The sequence below is a fragment of the Sciurus vulgaris genome (genome assembly GCF_902686455.1).
Source record: "Sciurus vulgaris genome assembly, chromosome: 5".
Taxonomy (NCBI): domain Eukaryota; kingdom Metazoa; phylum Chordata; class Mammalia; order Rodentia; family Sciuridae; genus Sciurus; species Sciurus vulgaris.
In genome coordinates this window covers 180680690-180702748 of record NC_136465.1, presented here as the reverse complement: position 1 = coordinate 180702748, position 22059 = coordinate 180680690, and the positions used below count along the sequence as shown (strand labels likewise).

The 22059-nt window shown below is 49.3% G+C and overlaps 1 protein-coding gene across 9 annotated transcripts in view; it reads left to right on the top strand.

Annotated features, from left to right (window-relative positions):
* Nucleotides 1-22059, top strand: part of BRD1 (bromodomain containing 1) — a 52125-nt gene that overhangs the window by 16051 nt on the left and 14015 nt on the right. For all 9 annotated transcript variants that reach the window (XR_013764191.1, XM_079142626.1, XM_079142625.1 and 6 more), the window contains 5 exons: nucleotides 9145-9301; nucleotides 14563-14694; nucleotides 15083-15211; nucleotides 15635-15947; nucleotides 18660-18920. Coding sequence is in view for 8 of the 9 variants with exons in the window: in XM_079142626.1 (XP_078998752.1) it covers nucleotides 9145-9301; nucleotides 14563-14694; nucleotides 15083-15211; nucleotides 15635-15947; nucleotides 18660-18920 (992 nt within the window). In the remaining variant the exon portion in view is untranslated. The remainder of the gene's footprint in view (nucleotides 1-9144; nucleotides 9302-14562; nucleotides 14695-15082; nucleotides 15212-15634; nucleotides 15948-18659; nucleotides 18921-22059) is intronic.

Below are 22059 nucleotides of genomic sequence, written 5' to 3'. Positions count from 1 at the left end.
TGCCCAGGGTCCTTCCCCTCTCTCAACTTTTGTGCTGATGTCAGTCAGTGTGAACTGGGAAGACCTGACTTTCTGTGTGACCTACCACAGCAGGACATGGGTGTGGATGGGGAGGCCTTGGGGCCCTGGAGAAGCTGCGTCTCAGCAGCCTGTGGGGGCGGGTTCAGGCCACTCATCAGTGAGATTGATAATAAAATTGTACTCTTGTCTCCAAGGAGTCCTTGACCCCTGGGTGTGTGCTAGAGTAGCCAGTGGGAGGACACCAGCCCTTCAGTTCCCTTTTGGTGACTGGTGATGCTGAGGCTTACCGTCATCTCTTGGCCCAGAGGTGTCCTATGATCTAGCGCACCCCAGCAGTACACGTCCAGAGACAAATTCTGTGCTTTTAAGGCTTTGCGGGCATAAAATAATGTTTTAAATGACATTGTTTCTCATTGTCATGATTCTGTGATTTTGCGCATCAATACTGAGGGAAAAGGCTTTCGCCAGTCTGACCTGAGCTGTCCTGAAAGTGAGTCGCATCCACTATGAAGTTTAGACAAGTTGGAAGTGTTAGGCAGGAAGGGAGAGAGAATCGCAGGCTGCTGTCCAGTAGCGATGTGTGGAGCAGGAGCAAGGGTGCTCCCAGGGCTGCGCACACGCCTGCGCAGTGGTGGTGATTTTTAGTGGCTTTTCTTCCATGTTTCATGATCTTTACCCAAGGAGTTTTCAAATGGGAAGCAGTGAAGCGTCCTCTGAACTGCTTGGTGTGGCCCTAGTACCACACGTAGCTTCTGGGACCCTGCAGTCCTGTTGTGCCCCTACAGCAGCACTCTGTTTGGGTGGGCTCTCGTGAGCGTGCTGACACGCTTTAGCATGGGCTTACGTCCTCAGGTCTTCATGTGTATTGGCCCCTGGCAGCTGCTGTTTGGTGCCAGCCTGGCTGAAGCTGGAGAACTCGTGCTGTGCCAGGTGATGGGCAGGCTGGACGCCTGGCCCCAAGCCTCTGCAGGAGCTGTCTAGGGTGGGTGAGTGCCTGCACCCTTTCAGGGAGCGGGGGAGTTGTGGGTTACAGATTGGCACTGTCATCTCTGCCGCTGACCTGGGTAGTGCTTTTGTGTGCATCTTGCCCTGGACTGTGTGCACTAGTGATTGGAGCTCTTGTCCCCACCCCCTTGGCTTGGTAGCTTATTTTCAGTGATGTCTGCAAAAAGTATGTATTTTGACTTGAAAATCTTCAAAGAGAACCCACATGTTCTGCAGGTTAGCTTCAAAAGTTCATGTCCCTGTCTAGGATTCCCTCACCTGTCCTCCCTTTCCATTGTGGAGAAGTAAGACCCAGTCACATAATGCCACCCATGAATGTGTCTGTGGATTCTTAAAATTATAACCAGAGTTTGACAGTACTACTCAAGTGCATGTAGTCATGTGGATCGGGCTTTTCCCACTTGGTGTGGGGTCAGAAGGCTCTTGGAGTCCATCCTTCAGGGTGATGTGAGTCTCAGTGCTATTGGCCATGTGGCTGGGCCTGCTGGTTTTGGGGCCCAACCCTGCCTCTTGCCCTGTGGTGGCCTTGCACCAAGCCTGGTCCAGTTGAGGCAGCCACCCTCCTTCCTGATAGTGCCCTGTCTGCCCTTGGGGCTTTTCTGTGCAGTGGTGGCAGCTCTGGATAGGTCCCGGCGGCATCATTTTGACAGGAGCCTGGCCTGCGTGGCCTTACCTAGCTTCTCATGCAGGACTTCCTGAATGTCATAGTGAAGGTTCGTGGTTTATTTTCTAAAAAATCGGTTAGATTTATTTCTAGGTAACTTACTTTGTTAATATAGTGTATTCTTTAAAATGAGCATTTTGTGTCTGTAGGTTTTTCGTTTTAAGATTTACATGTAATACGTTGTAGATTTTGGAGTATCTTTGTGGACAATGAAAAATGACAGTTGGGGTGGGCTTTACTGATCTTTTCTTTATCTGAGTAGGTTTGCCAATGGTGAGCTGATTGGAAGGAGGTTTTATAAGTGCCCTTTTAAATTAAGGCTCCCTTTTATTTTTCTTAACAATAAAAGCAAATTTATGATATAAAATGTTAATAGGCATTAATATTTTAAATTTTTAAATTTTTTTTGTGGTGCTGGGGATTGAACTTAGGACCTTGTGCTTGTGAGGCAAGCACTCTACCAACTGAGCTACATCCCCAACCCTCAAATGATTTTTTGAGAGATTTCTTTGTTAGTATTGTATATTTTAAGAACTGATAACAGTCAACATATATCAAATAACCGTGACTGCATGTGAAAATGATGACTCCAGATGATCCCTGTGAACCCATCTGGCATCTTCGGTGTCAGAAGACTGAGTTTGCTTACACACCCCCTTTTCTACTGCTCCCATCGTTGGAAACCTTTTATCACTTCTTTTAAATCAAATTTACCGAGATACAACTCACGCATCATAAAATTTTCACCCATTTAAAGTATACAGTTTAGTAGATTTTATTTATTTATTTACTTATTTATACCTTGACCATTTTTATCACCCCAAAAGAAACCCCAAACCCCATCCTGCTAGCCTGCTTTGTCTTGGTAGCTTGTCTCTTTGGGTGGTGTCGTGTAAATAGAACCCTGTACTGCTTGTCTTGTAGTGCTGGCTTCTTGGACAAACTTTTTCAAGGTCCATCCATGGATCAGTGGTAGCATGTATCAGGGCTTCCTTCCTTTTTTATGGCTGAGTAAGGTTCCATCATATCAGTGAGCCACATTTTAAAAAATAGACTCATCTTTTGGGGAATATTTGGGTTGTTCCTGCACTGTGACTGTGATGAGCAGCTCTCATCAAACATTTGTGTACAGGTTTTGTGTGGACCTGGGTTTTTGTTTCTCTTCCCAGGAGAGGAGTTGCTGGGTCATGTGGTGATGCTACTGAACATTTTGAGGAACTGCTGCATATTCTCACACCCTTGTCTTTTTTATGATAGCAGTTTAGTGGTGTGAAGCAAAAGTTAATTGTGGCTTTGATTCACAATTCCCTCACGGCCGAACCTGCTGAACTTCTTTTCTTGAACTTGTTGGCTGTTTTGTGTGTTTTCTTTGGACAAATGTCCATTTAGGTCCTTTGCCCCCCCTTTTGTTACCTGACTTACTGTTCAGTTATTATTATTTTTTTTGGGGGGGGAGAGGGTATCAGGGATTGAACTCAGGGGCACTCAATCACTGAGCCACATCCCCAGCCCTATTTTGTATTTTATTTTGAGACAGGGTCTCACAGAGTTGCTTAAGTCTTCACTAAATTGCTGAGGCTGTCTTTGAACTTGTGATCCTCCTGTCTCAGCCTCCCAAGCCTCTGGGGTTACAGTCTAGTTCAGTTATTCATTCTTTATTCTGACTACCAGATTCCCATCAGATGTATGATTTGCAAGTGTTTCTTCCCATTCTGTGGGTTACCTTAATATTTTGTTCGTGGTATCCTTTGAAGCAAAACGGTTTTTAAATTTTTAGGGTACCCTTCCAGTACTGGGGATTGAACCCAGGGCCTTGGGTATGCCACACAAGTGCTCTATGACTGAGCTATGCAGCCTTTTATTTTATTTTTTGGAGCTAGAATCTTGCTAACTTGTTGAGACTGGCCTCAAGGTTGTGATCCTGTACTACCATGGTGGCTCTTTTCTCTTTGGGTGCTTGTGCTTTTGATGTCTTGTCTGAAAAATGTTTTTGCAAACCTGAGGTCATTTCACAGGAGCTTCAGAACTGCTCTGTGTCTGTAGTAGCTGTTTAGCTTTAGTAACACGTTTTGCCCTGGGGATGTCTGTAGCACCTCTTGGTCCTTCTGGGCCTGTGTAGCTGTGCCTGGCTCCCTCCACACCTGTTCTTTTGTCGTCCTGTCTGTGGATCAGGAGGTGTGTTTCCAGTGTTTTGTTGTGCTGCCCCACCCCCTACCCCTTCAGGCTATACTAGGGATTGAATCCAGGGATGCTCTGCCACTGAGCTATGCCACTAGCCCTTTTTACCTGAGGCTGACCTTGGACTTGTCATCCTCCTCTGCCTGGGCATGTGTGATAGGAGACCAGCGACAGGACTGTTACATCTTTTCCCTGGGCCTAGTGACCCTGCCTGTCAATCAAAACTGCAAGTGTGCTCACCCTGGTGAGTGTGAGAGTTGAAGGATGCAGCTGCAGTCAGGAATCTGCCTGGCACCTTGGACACTCTCTATCAGCGGAAGTGGGCTGATTTCTCTTCCACTGTCCGTCAGGATTGTCTTGTAAAGGCATCTTTCACTGTCAGGGTGTTCTCCTGGCTTGTGCTTATTGTGTCTGATTTGAATAATCCCTCATTTTTCTGTGGTCTCAGATTTTCTAGTGGCAACTTCAGTTTGCATATGCCTTCTGGTCATCTCTGCCCATCTCTGCCCTGCTTGTTTTGGTCTGCCTTGGTCCCTGAGGTTACCCCACGACCAGCCTGGTAGCACATAGAAATGCTCAGCAGACACTGTTCAATGAAAGTTGCTTGTTTGGGTCTTTAGTCCACTTAGGGTTGAGTTTTGAGTTTTCAGTGTGGGTGCTTTTTGTTCTAGAAATCACTGCTGGGTGGCTTCTTTGTCCCTAGAGATCTGTGACACCTCTTGTATACTGTACAGGTTTGTTTTCTCCATTGCCAGGTCTCTTTGGAGTTCTGCACTTTCTCAGCCTGCACACAAGGGTGAGATTTGCCACTGCCTTCTGCAGGTGTGTTGGTGGTGTTGCTCTGGATTGATTCTTAAGAGTTTTAGGGTCAAGTGATCAGGTTTCTTTTTTTTTCTTTTTCCTTTTTTTTTTTTGGGGGGGTGCCGGGGATTGAACCCAGGGCCAGTGCTTGGAAGGCAAGCACTCTACCAACTGAGCTATCTCCCCGGCCAAGTGGTCAGGTTTCTTGACAAGCCATGGGAAGATGGAATTTCTGTGAACTCTGCACTTGGATTTGGAGATGATTTACACGTGATATTTTGTCTTCCCCTCTCCAGCAGGCCTTCGTGGTCACTCAGTAACAGCATGTAATTTTGTCCCTTTGCAAGAGCTGCCCAGCCAGCCTGTAACCTCCTATGGTTCTTCCTTGCAGGCTGTGGCAGTACCCCACAGCTCTCCTGGAAGCTTACCATGCACCCGAGGAGGATGCTGGCTTTCCAGGGTCAGACTGCCAATGTCCTCGGTCCGGGAGTGTCGGGGCTCCTTTTGTCCCTGAAACCAAGTGTCCCTGCTGGTGCATAAACATTGCCCCACTGTTGCATCCTCTGAGAAGCTGTCCCATCAGATCAGACAGGGCATGGCACACTTAGCCAATTCCTCTTCTGAAGAGTCTTCTTTTTGTGTTCTTTTTGGGATGGGAGTAAATTTTTCAGCTGTTGAATCGGCTTCTAAAATAATTATTATATTGGTGTACTTAGGTTTTCTTTTTTTTTTTTTTTTTTCACGTCAGTTTTGACAGATATTTTTCTGCTGATTTGATTTGTATCTAAGTTTTCCAGTTTTTTGACTTAAGGTCATTTTAAATTGGGCTTCTGATTGTTTTTTTCCTTCTCATTCCTTACATTGTTTTGGTTTTTATTCTTTGGGGCTTTACAAAGCTTACTAGCCTTTTCCTTCCAAGAACAAAGTTTTGGTTTTCCTTAGACTTCCTCGTGTGTTCTTTTTTTTCCTTGTGTGCAGTGCTGGGGATGGAACCCAGGGCCTTGTGCATGCTGGGCCAGTGTTTCACTTCTGAGATGCACCCAGCCCAGCGTTGTCATCTTAACAATGTTGACTCTTTCAGTCCGTGTGTTGCATTTCAGGTCGTCTTTGTTAATGTAGTCATCCGTCAACAGGCGTCCAGGAGTCTCCTCTCCTTGACATGCAGTGAGCACCTGACTGTCACTCTGGTGATCTTCCCTCTTTGAGGTGTCCCTTCCTCAGTCTCCCCTGATGGGCATTGTGTTGCTTTTTTGGCATCTCAGTCCAACTTTCAGGGTCGGTCTGTTTCTCGCAATTGTATCTTTGCTGAGATCAGTTGGAATCTGTTTCCCCTTAACTCTTACATTCAGGTTGAGATGGGAGCTCAAGTCTTTGCAGCCTGGAAGCTTCTCTTCCATTCTCTTCCCCTTTCAAATTCTGTGCTCTTTAGATCTTTGCTTACATGAATCCCTAAAAGAATTTTAAAAAGCAGTTTGCACTTTGAGTTGGAATCTGGCATTTTTCACCCCAGGGTCAAATGGTGGAAAGGTGTAATGTCTAGGACATGAAGTGATGTGCGCACCACTTTTGAAGGCATTGTAGTCCGACACTTGACCCGGCACTCATCACTTGGGACATCTGGCCTTCATCCAGGGCCACTTTCTATTGACTGTTGTCCCAATGCATGTCAAGCACACCGTGGTTTCCTCTTGATAAGTTGTTGGTACACGTGGAAACTGCAAGTGTACGGTTTGAGAGTTGACCACAGGTGATGTTTAATGGGGATGTGTGTCTGAAACAAATGGAATTTTAAAAAGACAGTCTAATCTTTTCAAGGATGAACATTACTTACGGTGGGAATGAGGTTCACTCTCATTTCTCATCCTGGTTTGTTTTTGTAGGTGTGAGTGCTGGAAACGTTGGTTGCATCTAGAAGTAGATTGTATAAATGCAGTTTTGTTGTAGCAATGTACTCAAAAAAATTTTTTTTTTTTGGCTAAGATTTACAAGAGTTTTTTTAAATTTTTATTGTAAACAAATGGGATACATCTTGTTTCTTTGTACATGAAGTAGAGGCATACCATATGTGTAATCATACATTTACATAGGGTAATAGTGTTTGATTCATTCTGTAATGTATACAAATTTTAACTTACAAAAAACTTATTTAAAATGTTATACCAAAAATTACAAACTGAGGTTTATCAGCTGACCTCCACTTAAGTGCTTGAATTTCTCCAGAAGGTAAAAGTGGGCAGCCTTGGGCCTGAAGGAGGCCTAAAGTAACCTGCTGTTGTAAGCTGTGTTTTCTCTCTCTACTTTGGGTTTATCTCTAAAGGCTTCATCCCCAAAATGTACATGTAACCTTCCCTTTGAAGACAACTTGCTTTAAAAATTAGCTGTATTGAGAAAATCTTGAGTGTACTCTTGTTGATGCATATTTAAAAATGTAGTATATAGAATACAGGATTGGAAAGACAGTAAAACTGATGTGTGTATCAGTGGATCACTGTTAACACCCCTGTCACACCATTCATGTCGGGAGAGGAGGCCTTGCCAGCTGCATCCTCTGCCAGTCCCTTCCCATCCTCTAGGGCCCAGCAGCTTTTGGAGCTGAAAGACCAAGCTGGGGCAGCCCCATGGATTTGGCCTTTGGTGGGAGCATGTGTGGCAAGGCAGGGGCCAGAGTGTGGAGAGCAGCTGGTCTTGTGACCTTCCACTGGGTGCCTCTTCACATAGCCGTGCTGCAGTCAGGCTTCCTGTCTGTGGACTCTTGGGACAGACCATGTCCAGACCACGGCAGCACCTGTGTCCTTTGACATCTCTCCTTCAGTCTCTTTCTTGCAGTTTAATTGTTGAGGGTCCTCCCAGGTTCCTGTCTGCAGGAGACCCCTGACTGAACTTGGGTTGATGTGTGTCCTTGGTGCAGTTTGGTGTGTTGTTCCACCCTGCATGACCAGTGAGCTGGTAATTGGACTGGGGCTTGATGGGTGCAGGTTGGAGTGTGGCTGTGTGTTCTTGAGGTGCGACGCTGCTCATGTCACTGCTCATGAGGGCGGAGCCAGTGCCACACCTATGATGTCTGGGCCCTGTTTTCTGGGGGTGCACTGTACTTGTGATTCCATCACAGCCCAGAGATCCTGCTGCTGCAGAAGGTGTGGTTGGTCTTATGAGGCTCTTCATGAAACAGATAGCAACCAGCATTCCTTTGGCTCTTCACATTGCTAAAACAAACTTCCACTATATTGCCTCATCTGATCATCAGAAGGACCCAAGTGTCCGTGTCCCAGCATCCCCGTCTGTTTGCAACTGCCCTGGGCTGTGCGTGTTAGGATTCACAGAGTTTACTTTGAACAGGGTATGCCTCAGTCAAAAGTGGTAAAACAGCTGTTCCAAACAGGAGCTCATGATGTGAGCAGGACCAACCTGTCCAACTTGTGGGTATAGACCCTTGTGTGGGTCCACTCATGGTCCCCAAGGGTCCCCACTCCCCTTTTGCTGGAGCCCATCCTTTTAGTGTCCTGTGATCAGCCTTCATTGGAGATGTGCTGTGTGGGCTGGGTACCTGGGCTACCTCGAGCATGTGGATGTAGAAAGGATCCTGGTGACCCCGGATGGGGACTGGCACCCCAGCCTCAGGGCCTCAGGGCAGGGGACCTACAGTGAAGAGATAGGGAGCAAGCAGTCTTGCAGGGCAGCTATGCTTTCTACCTGATGTTTTTGTTTCTTGTTCATTCTGTAAACGTTTTGATTTGCAGTCTTCAAAAAGTTGAACTTAAAATTCCTTAACATCTGAAACATTGATGTTTGTTGCATGGGGAAGGGACCTCTTGTTGCAGTTTGTATTTATGTTCAAGTTCTGGTTTATGATTGAATGTGCCACTTTTCAGTGTCCTTGTGAGGCAAATTGATGGTGGGCCATCTTTTGTTCTAGCAGGAAGGCTCTCTGGCTGACTTCTAAGGGTCTAAATGAGGATCTCATTCTCATGCAGGTGTTTTTACAACACTTTACATTTGGTAGTCCCTGGGAAGATGAGGTTTCTGAGGAGACTAGAAAGGCCTCTTGTCATTTAGTCAGAGCAGACTCTTCCACCCTGGATGTCAGCTGCTGTCCCGCCCCCAGGGCTGAGTGGGATCAAGGCTTACAGTGTCAGTCTAAGAGAAGCCTCAGCACAGCAGTGGTGACACCGACCAGCCCGTGAAAAGGCGAGAGAGCACACAGAATCACAAGTGCTTCGAGTGTTGCTCAACTCTTTCTTTTTAGATGTTTAATCTGATATATATTTTGGTGGGTGAGATCTTCATATAGTTGAATTGTGAACTTTTGTTTCTGCATCACCAGGGATAGTAGAAATGATATATGTCATGGCTCAGGGAGAAGAGTAAAGTGTGAACCTGTGGTCTTATTAAAAGTAATGCTTTGTTTCTAGTTTCTTTGATGAAAACATTTGAATGTACTACTTCAAAGCTAAACTCTGAGTTTTTCCATGTTTTAGATTAAATAGGATTGCGAATCAGGTGGCCATTCAGCGGAAGAAGCAGTTTGTGGAGCGAGCCCACAGCTACTGGTTACTCAAAAGGCTGTCTAGGAATGGCGCTCCCCTGCTGCGGCGGCTCCAGTCCAGCCTGCAGTCCCAGAGAAACACGCAGCAGGTACGTGCACGCGCCTCATCAGCCTCAGTGTCTCTTGCCTCCTGACACACTGACCACACTCAGTAGACAGCCCCTGGCACGGAGGACACTTTCTTCAGGCCCCTGGGCCTTTGTGCTGGGGTTGTGCAGGTGACACATGTATTCTCATGGCCTGTATGTCTGCTCTTCCTTCTGTTAGTGCACAGGCTGATGAATTGTTGACCCTGTTCCTGGCACTGGGCAGCTTTGGGGGCAGAAGGTGATGCCCATGGAAGCTGTTGTCACATGGGCTGCATGGGTGTTTGGAGCAGGGACAGCAGGAAGGAGTCTGGAGGAGAGTCTGGGTCTGAGGGTGGTCTGCAAGGTGGGCCCTGGCAGCCTCGCACAGGGTGATTTATTTCAGGTCTTTGCTCTGAAGGCCAGTGTAGCGTTGACCACAGTGAGGAAGTAAGGAGCTGAGAAGGTCCAGAGGTTTCCTTTTTAGAAGAACAAGCCCAGACAATTTAACAATTTAACATTTTGGCTGTTAGTGTGGGCCTGAGGAACCATAAGATATTATAAAACAGTTTTGAAAGAATGGACTTAGAAAGTAAAGAATTGACCTCTATAAGGTGTCACAAAAATAAATTGAAAACAAAAGTGGTCTTCTTGTACACTGCTCAGAAGTACATATCTGGCAGCTCTGTTCACTTGTGTTTTACAAGGAAAGGCCAGTGTCTGGGAGAGTGGTGTCCTGTGTCAGCCACCTCCTCAGGCTGAGAGGCTAGGTGGAACCTCACGGACCTTTTGTGCTGCCCTTTTCCTGTGCTCCCAAGTCCTGAGCAGGGAGTAGCATTATTAGGCTGCTGTGAACGTTAATTCTGGTTTTGGTAGGTGTGCGGGTCTGCACAGTTCCTGGTGGGGCCCTGTGTGGCTGGCTGTACCTTTTTGTTAGCGGGTGAGTGCAATTGGCTATCAGTGTAGTGGTGCTGCCTGGCTGAGCCTTATGTGGACAGGTTGCCTGCACTTGTGAATGGCTGCTGTATCCTGATTCCTGGGGAGCTGAGCAATGGCAAATTCATATGGGTGAATGGAGTCCTTGGTGCTTAGTGGGAGCTATAGGTAGAAACTGCTCCTCACTACAAGCTTGTTTTGTCTGGAGAGTCTGGGGCCTCCGTGAGTAGGCTCCCACACTTGCATTGTTCCTCCTTCTGTGTTCTGCAGGGTAGCTTGAGCTTGTGAATCAGCCCCTCAGCAACAAGCATCCTTAAATTGCCAAGCTTTGAAGTAGTGGCTTCAATGAGCATTTTTTGGTTGTTGAGTGACTCAACCTTGTTTTTCCCCCTGTTGTGCTGTGAGGCACTGCTGTTCACCCTTCTACATCCTTTCTTCTTACTACACAACCCTGCAGGGGCTCCAGGTGGCTGCATGACCCTAGGTACTGGAGGAGAGGAACTTGGACTTTGAGTTACAGAGTGGAGGAGCGTGTGGCCATGGTGGACACTGGCAGGATCAAGGCTTTCAGCTTTTCTTCTGTGATGGTGATGTGGGAAGGAGGGTTGTGGCCAGTGGCAGTGGAGAATCTAGACTGGATCTCATCTGTGCCTGGAGGGGCTCTCCACTTAAGCCAGGACGAAAGCCATAAAGGAACAAGTGCTGATAGAGTCTCTGGGAAAACAGCAATGGCGTGGCTGGGGGTGTGCAGCTGTGGGGTTCCTCACCCTTCACAAACACTGAAGGGGACAGGGCTTATGTGGTCTGTGGGTGGCTGGGCCTGGGTAAGGTGGAACTAGGAGGAAGGCTGAGGGAGTAAAGTGGGAACACAGGGCAAGATGGGAGAAGATGGTGCCACTGGGCTCTGAGGTTGGGTCAGACTGATCCAGTCCCAGGAAAGTCTGTGAGGACACCTCTCTAGGAGGTGGAGAAGAAGGGTCTGTGGACTGGAGTCCAGCATGCTCCACAGTGGTGTCAGGATGCCTGCAGTACCTTTCTCGTCTGTGAGTCTGATCTGCTGAAAGGACTGTGGAAGGCCGTGCTGGCCTCCTGGCAGTGCACATTCACCTGCAGTGCTATGTTGGGGCAGGCAGGAAGTGGTGGGTGACGGTCCCCAGACCACTCCTGCATTGTCCTAGTGAGGGTTGATTTTTCTAGGGGTGTCTAAGACAGTGATGCTGTTCAGAGAATGTTGAAGGCTTGAATTAATCTTTTTCTTTTTTTTTTTTTTTTAGTTCTAGGGATTGAATCCAGGGTCTCGTGCTTGCTAGGCACATACTCTACCACTGAGTCACACCCCAGTTCTTTTTATGTTTTTATTTTGAGACAGGGTCTTGCTAAGTTGCCCAGGCTGGTCTAGAAACTAGAAACTTGCTCTCTCCTACCTCTGAGAATCTGGGATTATAGGTGTGCATCACCATGCCTGGCTCTTAATGGTCTTTGAAACTAGAAATACTTGATGTTGGAATTTGATTTGCTCAGATTTCTGGGTGTCTACTCTCATCTAGGCCCTGGGAGAAGACAGGCAGACCCCTTTGGTCCTGTGGCTGACCTTTCAGGGGTACTGCAGACAGGATGGATGAGCTGCTTTGAAAGGCGAGGCCCCTGAGGTTGCTAATACTGCTGCTGGGGTCAGTAGACCATTCTGAGGTCTGTGTACCTGGTTCCTGCAGGCCCTGGACAGTGGAAGGACAGGTACCGTGTTCTCTGCTGTCTAGAGGAAGAAACAATGTGGTTGCGTACCCAACAGTCTGGCAGTTGGGTACTTGGCCTGGCCTTTCGCCATTTGTCCTGCTCCTTGGGCTTTTATTTTTTAAAGGACACAGCATCTTTACTTTTTAAATTTATTTTTATGTGGTGCTGAGGATTGAACCCAGTGCCTCCCAATTGCAAGGCAAACTCTCTACCACTGAGTTATAACCCCAGCCCTCTGGGCTTTCTTTTCTTGCCATGTGGGTTTGTCTACCAATTCCCTGTAGGCTGCTGCCCCTCCCAGCTTCCTGCTGGTGTCATCTCAGGGAGGCAGGGGTTGGTTGGGCTGGAACTGGCTGCCCTCTGGGTCTCAGGCCCTTGGTGCAGTGTCCACAATGGGAGTTGTCACTGTGGAGCTGGCCAGTGTCTCACAGCCCCACTGGCATGTTCCCAGCACAGGGGTTCTTACTGTGACTGCTGAGCCAGCCCTCACAGTGGTGGGTCTCCCATCCCAGCACTTGGGTCTCCTTCCTGTATTTGGAACAGAAGCTGTGCAGCTCGGTGTTTCTTCCTGGCAGTGGGCAACCACCTCTGTGCTTCTCCCTCTCAGAAACCTCTTCATTTCTGTCCTGTGAGGTGCCTTTCAGAATTGACATTTGCAGAGCAAGGAAGTTTGGGACTTTGGAGTAGATAAGGCTGCCTATACTCCAACCCTGCAGTCATGATGCCGTGGTGTGCAGGAGTGAGGGCCACAGTGCCCCATCACCATGCATGTGACCAGGTTGCTGCTGGATGGCATTTTCAGAGTAAACCTAGGCCTCGGGTAACCAGTGCATTTTGCTAGACCATGAACACGTGGAAGGGGCTTCTTGGTATTTAGAAGATTCCTTGGCTTCATGGTCCAGGCCAAGTATTCTTTTGGTCAGCATTCTCAGGATGTTTCTGAGTAATGGGCAGTATGGTTTTGAGATACTTTTGGGGATTTGGTTTACCAGATTCACCTTTTTAATGTATTTACTGGCATTGTTCACGTGGATGATATTGTTAATCCTGATTCAGTGCTTGAGAATTTCCAGTAACATCGAGGTGTTCCCCGTGACCTGTGCCGTGGGGGATTCTGACACTGCTTCCCTGCTGGCAGGAGCCTCCTGGTTGGAGGTGGGTGCAGGGTGCACTGGCTTGTGGGCCTCCTTGCCCTCTTGCACCATCTTTGCTCAGGGCTTTTTCACTGTTGAATGGTGGTTCTGAGGAACTCAGCGTCCATGACTGCTTGCCCTCAGATAGATGTTGCATCTTTGAACAAGCACATGTGTCCTCTGGGTGTGGGGATGTGAGGGGTAGAGCAGCCCAGAGAGAGTGTGGTCTTGTGAGTATAGGGCATGTTCCAGAAACTGATGGCAGCTCCTAGCTTGTGGCTGCCCAGGGCTGTGTATCCAGGGGTCATCCTGCAGCAGTGCAGGTCAGACGTCCCAGGTAGGCCATTCTCTCTCCCATGGTAGTAGGGTCAGGCCATGCTGAGCCATTATGAGGAGGTCATCCTGGGCATAAGCTGTGTCTTGTTTGGTCCTACAAGTGGGGAGTAGTGTCCCTGCTATGTCCCTTCACCATAAGGAAGAGGGTGGGTGTACAGTTTGGGCAGTGACCTGTAGGTGTGCATGAGGACCAGTGCTCTTAGTGTGGATGTGCCCTGGCTGGGCAGGAAGGTGAAGTCCTCCTGAGAGAGGACTGGAGCAGGGGAGCAGAGTGTGGTTCTTGGTGGGATAAGGTATGGGGAATGCTGGAGGCCTGGTGGCATGTCTCTCCTTGGCTGGCAAGGCTTCTGGTTGTCATTTATTGCCATGTGGCTAGAGCGCTTGTCCTATGCTAGGAAGGGCTTTGGTTGTCTGGCTGGATACTCTGCAGTGGTTGCTGTAGGGGTGTGTGCCTGCGCTTCCGTGAGGACACCCTCTGAGAGGCTTCTGTGAGTCTGCGGGACCAGCATGGGTTGCTGTGGTGCTTCATCCTGCTATGAGCTCTGCATAGCCAGGGTGACCGCCCACATGACCAGGCAGACCCAGTGTGCTCTCCACCACCTCTGTGCCATGGCTTTTGCAGTGCTGTGCTTTCATCTCGATGGGAACCTGTTGGCACTGGCCTCGGGGACATCAGGCCACATGCTGCCTGGTCTACCACCGTCCCCCTAAGGAGGGAAGGCAGGAGAAGAGCTGTTTGTGGAACTGCAGAGTGTAGCCATCTCCAGGGGCAGGGTTGGGTGTGAGCACTCCTGCCACATGCCTCCCTGGAAGCCCAGAGCCCAAGCCACTCTTCACTGTGAGGTGGAAGGGTGCAGACCTGACTTCTGCATTCCTTCTTGTCATTCCCTCCCTTCCCAGCTCCCCTGAGGTCAGCTTGGGGCTCTGTAGCTCTACCGGCTCCTTCTGTCCTCATCATTGTGCAGTCTCAGGGCCTCTCTAGCCAGAATGGGTCCTAGGTCCCAGCCAAGACAGGCCTGTGGGGCGCCTGTGGGGCTGGCACTGTCATGCACGGTACAGTGGGCTTTGCTTGTGCGGGCATCTGAGGCCCTTGGCAGGAAGAGTCTGGGGACTTGACTGAGAGGAAATTTCAATTAATGTTTTCAGAGAGAAAATGATGAAGAGATGAAAGCCGCGAAAGAGAAGCTGAAGTACTGGCAGCGGCTCCGGCACGACCTGGAGCGTGCCCGTCTGCTGATTGAGCTCTTGCGCAAAAGGGAGAAGCTCAAGCGTGAGCAGGTGAGGTTTCCCCCTCACCCTGGGCTGTTGCTCGAGTGACCTGGGGGCATCTAGGACCCCCTTTTTGCCTCACAGGAGCTCTGGAGACACCCTTGGGCAACACTACCTCCCGGCATGTTCCTGCTTCATAGTTAGCCCCACAGTTGTACCTCCCTTGTGCCAGGTCAGGTGATTGCCCCTGGATTGCAGGTCCTTAACGGAGGGCAGTGTTGACCTCTTCCTTTAAATAAGTACAGGCCGGGCCCAGTAGGGCTGCCTTGCAGCAGGGGCTGGCCAACACATGCATGGCCTGCATGAGTTGCTCTGTGGCTGTGCAGAAGGTGAGGAACTGAGGTTCCCAAGGGGCGTGCCTGTAGTGCCTGGAGGTGAATGTGTGCTGTTGTTGCAGGTAAAGGTGGAACAGATGGCCATGGAGCTGCGGCTAACCCCACTGACTGTGCTGCTTCGTTCAGTCCTGGAGCAGCTGCAAGAGAAGGACCCTGCTAAGATCTTTGCCCAGCCTGTGAGTCTGAAGGAGGTGCGTGTTGTTCTCTCTCATGAGTTGCTGTTTGATTGGTTAAGGTGCAGCTGGGGAACACTTCAGACTTGTATTCTTAATTTTATCTTTATTTAATGTGTATATATATTTTTAAACATAAAAGATAGCTTTCACTTTGAAGTATTGCAAGTGCCTGGGTGTGTCTCCTCTCAACCTCAGCAATTGGTGCCCTTGTCCTGGGCCTGGCCAGTGGTGCTGGTAGCTAAAGAAACTCGGGTCAGGAGGGTCCTTGCAGGGATCTGGGTTTATGTTGATTTGCTTTGGTGCTGCCCCTTGTTAGCTGTATGAAAATACTCTGGGATGGGTGTGTGACTCACAAATATGATTGCTAAGGTAGGTAAGTAGAGTAAGCTCAGAATCCTGCTTTAGTTTGTAAATGATTGTTTTCCTCCCTAAAATCAGGTACCGGATTATCTGGATCATATTAAACATCCCATGGACTTTGCCACAATGAGGAAGCGGCTAGAAGCTCAGGGGTATAGAAATCTGCGTGCTTTTGAGGAGGATTTTGACCTCATTGTAGATAATTGCCTGAAGTACAATGCCAAGGACACCGTGTTTTATAGAGCCGCAGTGAGGCTGCGTGATCAGGGTGGCGTGGTTCTGAGGCAGGCCCGGCGCCAGCTGGACGGCATTGGCCTAGAAGAGGCCTCTGGAATGCACCTGCCCGAGCGGCCTGTCGTGGCCCCTCGGCGGCCTTTCTCCTGGGAAGATGGTAAGAACCAGCGCTGTGTCCAGGCAGAGACAGGAGGATGCTCTTCCTAGCCCACTGTGCAGAGCATCAGGATTCCTGCATGTGGTCAGTGCAGACATGCCAGACGGTGCTTTTGTTTTGGTTTTTATTCTCTGCCACCTGATGTGTATTGTATACAACATATATCACTTGGGTCCGCCTACGTTTCAGGCACATGTGACCTGCAGCAGCCCAGGTCTCCATGATACAGACCATGAAGGCAGTTGATTTAGAGATTTGTGCCCAGCGGTGTTTTTGGTCAGCTCATGAGGATGTTATACGGCTCTGTTTCAGAGTTAAAGGACAAACACAAAGACTCTAATTGGTTCTGCCTCTCACCTCTAATCTCGTGGTTTGCACATGTTGCAGAAAGACTGAGGAATGGCTTGTCCCTAGCCCTCTCAACCCCAGTTGGGCCTGTACTTCTTGGCTGTCTGCCTCTCATTTGCCTTCTCCTCTAAGCAATCCGTGGAAACCTTGCTTGACCCTTGCTCGTCAAACCCATGTTAGTGTTTGTTGGGTGGCGTGAATGACCATATGGGTTGGCGAAGCACCCCAAATCATGGTTTTCCTGAATTCTGAGTTGTTAGTAAAAGTCACAGTATCATTTGTTCAGAGTTTCCATATTCCTGGTTTCTTGGCCTGACTTGTCTGCTGGCAAATTACTGACCTTGGACTGATGCAGTCTGGGTTTCTTCCTCTCCTTCCATTCTCTGTTGACTGTGGCTTCCTGACTTTACCTTTTCCCTTGTGCAGCAACTGTGACCTCAACCAGGACGCAGGTCTCCCTGCGGACTCCTGGCTGCTGGCCCGTGTCTAGCCAAAAGGCACCATTTCCCGCCAGCAGGATAGGTTGAACTCTTCTAAAGAAAGGAATATATTTTATTTTTTTGTCTCTGACTTCAAGGGAAAGATGCATTTTTTTTGAAAATTGGAAAATGAAAACAAGTTCAAAACTCAGAGCTGATGGCTCTTGGCAAACCCAGATAGAGCCAGTTAGGTCAGAGCCATCCTATTCTGTAACGTTTCCTAGGGTCCTGGGTAGAAGTAGGTCTGAAAACCATGGGCTTGCAGTGACCTCAGTGTTCCACACACATGTTCCGTCCCTGAATGTCTTCTCCAGCCTGCATGTGGGGAGCAGGGGTCAGCCCCAGCCTTCCCTGTCTGATGTGGAGCTTCGCCAGCCATTGGCCCTGGGCTGATACTGTTCCACATGGTGTTGGTTGCCTCTGGAAACAGGAGAGCTGGGTGTGGTGGCACATGCCTGTAATCCCAGAGGCTTAGAAGGCTGAAGCTGGAGAATCGCAAGTTCAAAGTCAGCCTCAGGAATTTTGTGAGGTCTTAGGCAACTCAGTGAGACCCCATCTCCAAACATGAAATATGAAAAAGCGATGGGGATGTGGCTCAGTGGTTAAGCACCCCTGGGTTCAATACTTGATTAAAAAAAAGAGCGAGAGAAAGAAAAGAAAAAAGAAACACAGGACCCATGTTACACCAGGGAGCCCTTGACCACACAGGCCCTGATCATGCACTCTGGCCATAAGATTTCCCTGAACAGCAGGCAGGGCTTAGAAGCCTCTGAGTTGGCATCTTTGAGAAAATGATCATGCACACAGCTAAATAAATTTCTTCACCAGACTTTTTGCTGAAAAGTAAGAATGAGAGTCCTCACGTGATTTCTTCCTCTGGTTGGTGTGGGAAACACTTGAGCCATGATGTTGCTCAAGGAGGGTGCAACCGCTGTTTGGTTGGCACAAGGCACCCCAAGTCCTATGACAATGTCCTGCAGGCACAGATGGAGGAACTGCTGGCCCTGGGGAAGAGGCAGGCGTTGCAAGGCTATTTCCTTGGGGGCTGCAGATGACAGGAGGGGCTGTCTTTGGAGTTTTTGTAGGAATGGTGACAGGGAAGCGAGCCACACGTTGCAGGTGCTGGTTCATTTCCCACAGTAGGGCCATGTGTCCTGTGGTGGAGGACTGGGCGGGGGGGTTCTGCAGACGGCTGGGCCACTGTGCCAGACGCACCCGATTTGACTTTGTCTTCCTTTGGCTCCTGGTTTTATCTTAGGTAGCTTTAAGAGTAGTTTCTTTCTTGGTCGTCTCTCACTAGTGTAAGGTATTTTGCACTCCATGAGTTCTGGTGTTCTGTTGAAATTTTAAGGACTTTTGTAGTAAATATACCTGGATTCAGAACCATCCGTGAGCTCTTCAGCACAGGCTCAGAATACCACATGGTATTCTGTCTCTGAAGACTGGCGGGTTGTGATGAGCTCCAGCCCTGGGTGGGCCTGCCATCACTTTGCCGGCAGACTTGGTGCCGTCTGTCTTGCCCTTGGGGTTGGTAGAGAGCATGCATCTCTCTGGTGGCCCTTGTGCACTCTTACTCAGATCTGGCTGTCCACCCAGGAGGACCTAGTTTCCTAGGGTCCTGGGTAGACCTGGGTATTGGACACTGCCCCTGCTTGCCTACTTTGTCCCCATTGTGCCTGGTGGCCGTGGGAGTAGGGGTTCTCCCTTAGGAGTCTCCTGTGTCTCCTTTTGGCAGTTGGCCCTCTGTGGGTTCAGAGAGTGGGTAGAGGGGCCTGTGCATGGCTTTGAGTGGCCAAGGGCAGTTTTAGGGACACCTGGGACCAATGCAGTGTTCTCAGAGGAGTCCCAGAATCTGATGACTCATGGTGTATATCCTCTGGTTTAGTGGACAGGTTGCTGGACCCGGCCAATAGGGCCCACCTGGGCCTGGAGGAGCAGCTGAGAGAGCTGCTGGACAAGCTGGACCTTACCTGCTCCATGAAGTCCAGTGGCTCGCGGAGTAAACGGGCAAAGCTGCTCAAAAGAGAAATTGCTGTCCTTCGAAACAAACTTAGCCAGCAGCACAGCCAGTCCCCACCAGAGGGGTCAGGGACTGGAGGCTTCGAAGAGGACGCCGCTCCGCTGGGGCCCGATGCAGGGGAAGAAGGTAAGCATGGTGTGGGGGTCAACCTTAACCAGTGCTCTGTGGTTGTCACTAGTTTTGTAAGCTTTGAAATTCACAAAACTCTGATCAGTGCTTTCCCACCAGGTTTTGTTTCTTTTGAATGGACAGTACAGTTTGTGCCATTTGTATCATATTTTGGCACTTGCATAGTTCATAGACTTCAAGGCACAGAATAAGACTTTTTTTTTTCCCCTCAACTCAGGCCTGAAAAAAACATTTTAAAGAATGATTTAGCTCTTACAGTGTAAGGAAGAACATGGTGATTTGTATGGAAGAGTGAGAAATACTTCTGTTTTGTAACTGAGGGGTTGAGGAAGTATGCACTAGTCATCAGAGTGGCTGCTGTCCCTGAAGTCTCCCCTAGTGGTGAAGGGTGGGGGGAGGCTCAGTGCCTCCTAGCAGGGACCAGAGCCCTTCCTGTGAGAACCCTCCGTGGACCTCTGCTGTCCTGACAGCAAGGCTTCTGCAATGGGTCAGAGGGAAATACAGGAGGACAGGTCCATCTGTCTAGTGACGACACTGGGGGAGTCCAGTACAGATGCAGCACGGAGGCAGCAGGAAGGTAATCGTGTACCTTGGGTTGAGGGAATGGGGTCCAGGCAGGAGTTAGAAACCAGCTTGAGTGAAGCCCACAGGCCATCCCCGCTGCTCACCACCCCCTTTTCTGATTCCAGTTGCAGAGTGGAGTAGAGCAAGACCTGCTCCTACCACTGCTTTCCCTGCCACCACTGTCTGTGGTGGCTTCTTATCTCCCTGAGTGCCACCCTCAGGTATCCAAGTAGGGATAGGGACGCTTATAGCAGGCCAGCGCCGATCCACGCAGTCTTCCCACTTTTCGTCACACAGGTGTGGGTGTGGATGTGTCACACTGCCTGCAGCCACCCTTTGGTAGCTGCTGAGTGTGACAGGCACCCCCTACATGGTCAGACCTTTCATCCTGTTGCTGTCAGGCAGCCAGTAGGCAGTAACTCCAGCACCCTGGCCTATCTTGGGCTTGGGAAGTTCCTCTTGCGTGTCCAGCTGGGGCTTGCTGGTGCCCCTTTCCCTTCCAGCCTCTTGGGTGATGGTGTGATCTGTCCACATGGTAAAGACTTGATTTCTTAGCCTGTCATATACATTCACCCTGTGCTCTGTGAGCCTTTGTCACTAGCATGTGACACCCTACTGACTCTAGGGTCCTGCACATTTCTTTGAGGAACATTTGCTCATGGGACCTTTGACAGCCAGACCTGCTGGCACCTACGGCTGCCTTTGTGCCCTGGTGGGTCCTAGATGGTGTCACTGGTTTTTTCCCAAGGTGATCTTCTTGCCCCTGCGTGAGCCAGTCCTCTGGCTGAGGATGATTCTGGGGTCTAACCACTCTTGGGTTACTGTCTGTTGGCCTTGAGCAAATCAGTGAGGAAAGAGATTTGCCAGCAGGTTGGTTTACCCTATGGGAGCAGCTCAGTCCTTGGAGTGCTCCCTCCCTGACACCATCTTTCCTGCTGCAGTCATGTGCTACCTTTGTAGGTCTTTCCTCAAAGGTGCCCTCCACCCACAGCGTGTGCACAGGGCCAGGGACCCTCACTTGACTGTGAGTGTGACTCCCCACATGTCCCCAGGCTTGAGCATGAGCCACCTGGAGTCATCTTAGAGAAAACACACATGGTGATATCTGAGGCAAGATGTCTAGAATGACTGTAGGTTGTTAGGTCTGTGTTTGAAATGACTGAACTCACAGAAAGGGTGTTTTCCTTCTAGCTAAGGGGAAAGGTAGATGGGGAAAGAAACAGCCTGACGGTCATTTCTGAGTGAGGGGAGTAGACGGCAGCATCACATCCCCAGGCAGAGCAGATGCTATGGGGGATGGCATGAATGTGGGGGAGGCAGCCAGAAGTGTGCCTGAGCTCGTGTGGAGGTGTGCTTAGTGTGCCTGTGATGACTGAGACCAGGCACCAGATGCTTGGAAATACTTCAGCACATTCTTCTGAAAGATTAAGACCTCTCTTTTTTTCTTATGTATTTGCAGTATTGTTAATTACTGTAAAGGCAGAAATTCCTTAATATCAAGTGCATGACCTCACTTATATTGCAGTGGAAAGATACTGATGTGACATTTATGTTGTTTGCATGTGAAGAAACTTGGGCAGGATAACCCTGGGTGTAGGCGTCTGGCAAGCTGTGAGTTGATCTCTGGCACCAGAAGTGGGTGGCTACTGAGCTTTGGCTGGGTTGAGGTCCGAGGTCTATGAACTGGGACGTGGTGAGCCTTGTAGGGTGAGCTTGAGCTCTTAGGAGCCTTCTTTTCTGCCTTTATACCCATTTTGGTTTTGGGTTCAGTTGATTGAGGGTGGAACAGTGAAGCAGAGGCTTTAGGAGGAGCAGAGTCCACACCTGCTGGTGAGTGGAGCTTGCACCTCACTCCTGGGCAGGTCATGAGGAGGTGTGCTTGTCCCTTGCCGAAGGCTCCAGAGACGGTGCAGTCCAGGCATGTGGCACCACTGCGTGCGCAGTAATCAGGTTCATGCTGTCCACCATGCTGTGGCCAGAAGGGACAGACATGTTTGGAAGGGATTTTTAACTCAGGTGTGAAGTGCTTAGTGTGTGAGCTCTGCTCCTGCAGGGTGACTGAGGAAAGTAATAGGAGGCAGATGTGGTGGTGAGGATAGCAGTTGGCAGCATTAATTGGAATGTCCCTGTGGGCCACCTCCTGCACCCCCCACACCCTGTGGTTTCCAGAGGTGCTTGTGGCTTTGATGGAAGCATTCAGGTGGTGTGGTGGCCAGGTGTGTAAAAGCGTGGTAGCCGGATCCCTCAGTTTGATGGAGTAGCTAGTCTGGATCTGACCCTCTGTGTGAGGCTGCTTCATGGTCAACTGTTCTGCTCTGCATGAGCCAAGTCCTGGCCCAGGGTACCTTTTTCATGTTCACATCCAAGCTGCATGCTTGAGTTGTGTAGAGTTCATTTTAGAAGTTAATCAGACATTTCTCACATGCAGTTAAATAACAGTATATGATTGTTAACAGTCAGTGATACAAAGAATTTTCACAGACATGTATTAACTTCCCATCTGACTTCACTCGGGGGCCTGACTAGGCCTGTTGCTCTGTCAGCAGGGCCCTGGCAGAGGGGGTGTTAGCTG